Source organism: Chinchilla lanigera, unplaced genomic scaffold (genome assembly GCF_000276665.1).
Source record: "Chinchilla lanigera isolate Chin_1 unplaced genomic scaffold, ChiLan1.0 scaffold00046, whole genome shotgun sequence".
Classification (NCBI taxonomy): Eukaryota; Metazoa; Chordata; class Mammalia; order Rodentia; family Chinchillidae; genus Chinchilla; species Chinchilla lanigera.
In genome coordinates, this window is record NW_004955447.1 from 16610938 (window position 1) to 16612373 (window position 1436).

Genomic DNA, 1436 nt, shown 5'->3' on the forward strand with positions numbered 1-1436 from the left:
CCACGCCCCCCTCGTCCCCTGGCCCTGGAGAGCGCGGCCGGCTGGCTCGGCTCGGTGCAGAAGCGAGACTGTGCCGGGCCCGCAGCGGGACGGGCGGGCCCCGACCCCGGGAGTCCGGGAGAGCCCTCCCCCAGAGGTGGTGGCGCGGAGGCTGAGCGCGGAGCACTGCGACGCCAGTTCGGGCGGGCGGGATGGGGAGAGGAGTTCTGCGAAATGCCGAGCCCCGAGGGCCGGGTCGCCCCGTCGCCCCTTTGGCCAGGGTGCTCCCGGGGTTTGGTGAGGTGCGCCGCCGGGGACTGGCGCCCCGTTTGCGCCCTTACTCCAAAAAGCAACCCAACTGTGACAGCGACTGAGGCGAAGGGAGCGAGTCCAACACATTGAGCAATCCGGCCACGGAGCCAAAAAGCCACTTCCCACACCGCCCCGCCGGGGCTGTTCCCGCTGCGCGGCCCGGCGCTCGGGGCCGGGGGTGACGGGGCCCGCGCGCTCCTCCCGGCCCGCGCTTTCCTCCTGCCTGAGATGGGGCGAGGCGGACCGAGGGCCAGATCCTCCGGGCGCTTTCCGCGCATCCCGAGGTCTTAGCGGGGCTGGGGGAGCGGACTGCGAGAGGGGCGCTCGGGCTGCAGGACGGACCGACCGCAGACAGACAGCAGTCCTCTCCGGCCAGGGCGCAGCGCCGGGCAGCTGGCAGCGACAGCGCGCCTGGCCGGGAGACCCCGGCTCGCGCCCACGGAACGGGTCGCAGTCGGGTCGGGCCGCGCTCCCTCTCCCTGCGCGCCGGTCAACACCCTTTCCAAACAGAGCGGCTGAGCGCAGCTGTTTCCGAGCCAAGGGGACGCCGCCCGCTCGCCGGTGCTGCCGGGCTAATCTCACGCGGAAACCCCGATTTCTACGGGGACGCACGGGGTACGAAGGGGGTGCGCTTGGACGGCGCCGGCGTGGCGGGGGGCGGCGTCGGGGAGCAGAAGAGCGGCGGCCCGGGCTGAAGCGGCGCCGGGTGAGCGCCACGCAGCCCACGGCGGCCAGGGGCGAGGAGGGGCAGGTCCAGCCGCCCCCAGCTCCCGGGCGCGGGCGAGGTCGCAGGCCTCTCACCTCGCTGTCTTACCTGCAGCCACGGTCGCCGAGTCCCTAACTCCCCCAGCGCTTCTCGGAGACCGTGCTCCTCCCCTGTTAGTCGCCGGGAGCCAGCGGCCAGAGCGCAGCCTCTCTAGTTCGCCCCGCAAGGAGGAGGAGAGACGAGGCGGGCGGGGGTGGAGGCCACCGCGCACAGCCCGGGCCCCTCGGAGCACAGCTCGAAATTCCTTAAGTCCCAGTTGCTGGAATGCGCAGCCACGACGACTTCATCACTCGGGGCCAAATGTGTTTGTCATTACGCGGGACCACTCGCCCGCGCCGCCGCCGGCGCCCCCGGGAGAGGCGCGCGATCCCAGCGCTCC

The 1436-nt window shown here is 73.1% G+C and overlaps 2 protein-coding genes across 3 annotated transcripts in view; one reads left to right on the forward strand and one right to left on the reverse strand.

The window, feature by feature from the left end:
- Pdgfra (platelet-derived growth factor receptor, alpha polypeptide) overlaps positions 1-1436 on the reverse strand; it is a 42759-nt gene that overhangs the window by 40286 nt on the left and 1037 nt on the right. The window contains exon 1 of one of the 2 annotated variants that reach the window (XM_005392899.2): positions 1106-1167. The exons of the other annotated variant lie outside the window; for it this stretch is intronic. The gene's annotated coding sequence lies outside the window, so the exon portion shown is untranslated. Of the gene's footprint in view, positions 1-1105; positions 1168-1436 lie in introns of those variants that run through there. 2 annotated transcript variants of the gene reach the window in all.
- LOC106149490 (phosphatidylinositol 4,5-bisphosphate 5-phosphatase A-like) overlaps positions 1-1436 on the forward strand; it is a gene marked incomplete in the record, with an annotated part of 7562 nt that overhangs the window by 5357 nt on the left and 769 nt on the right. Inside the window, 2 exon segments of the mRNA XM_013518490.1 lie at positions 520-906; positions 1112-1436. Coding sequence (XP_013373944.1) covers positions 520-906; positions 1112-1436 — 712 coding nt within the window.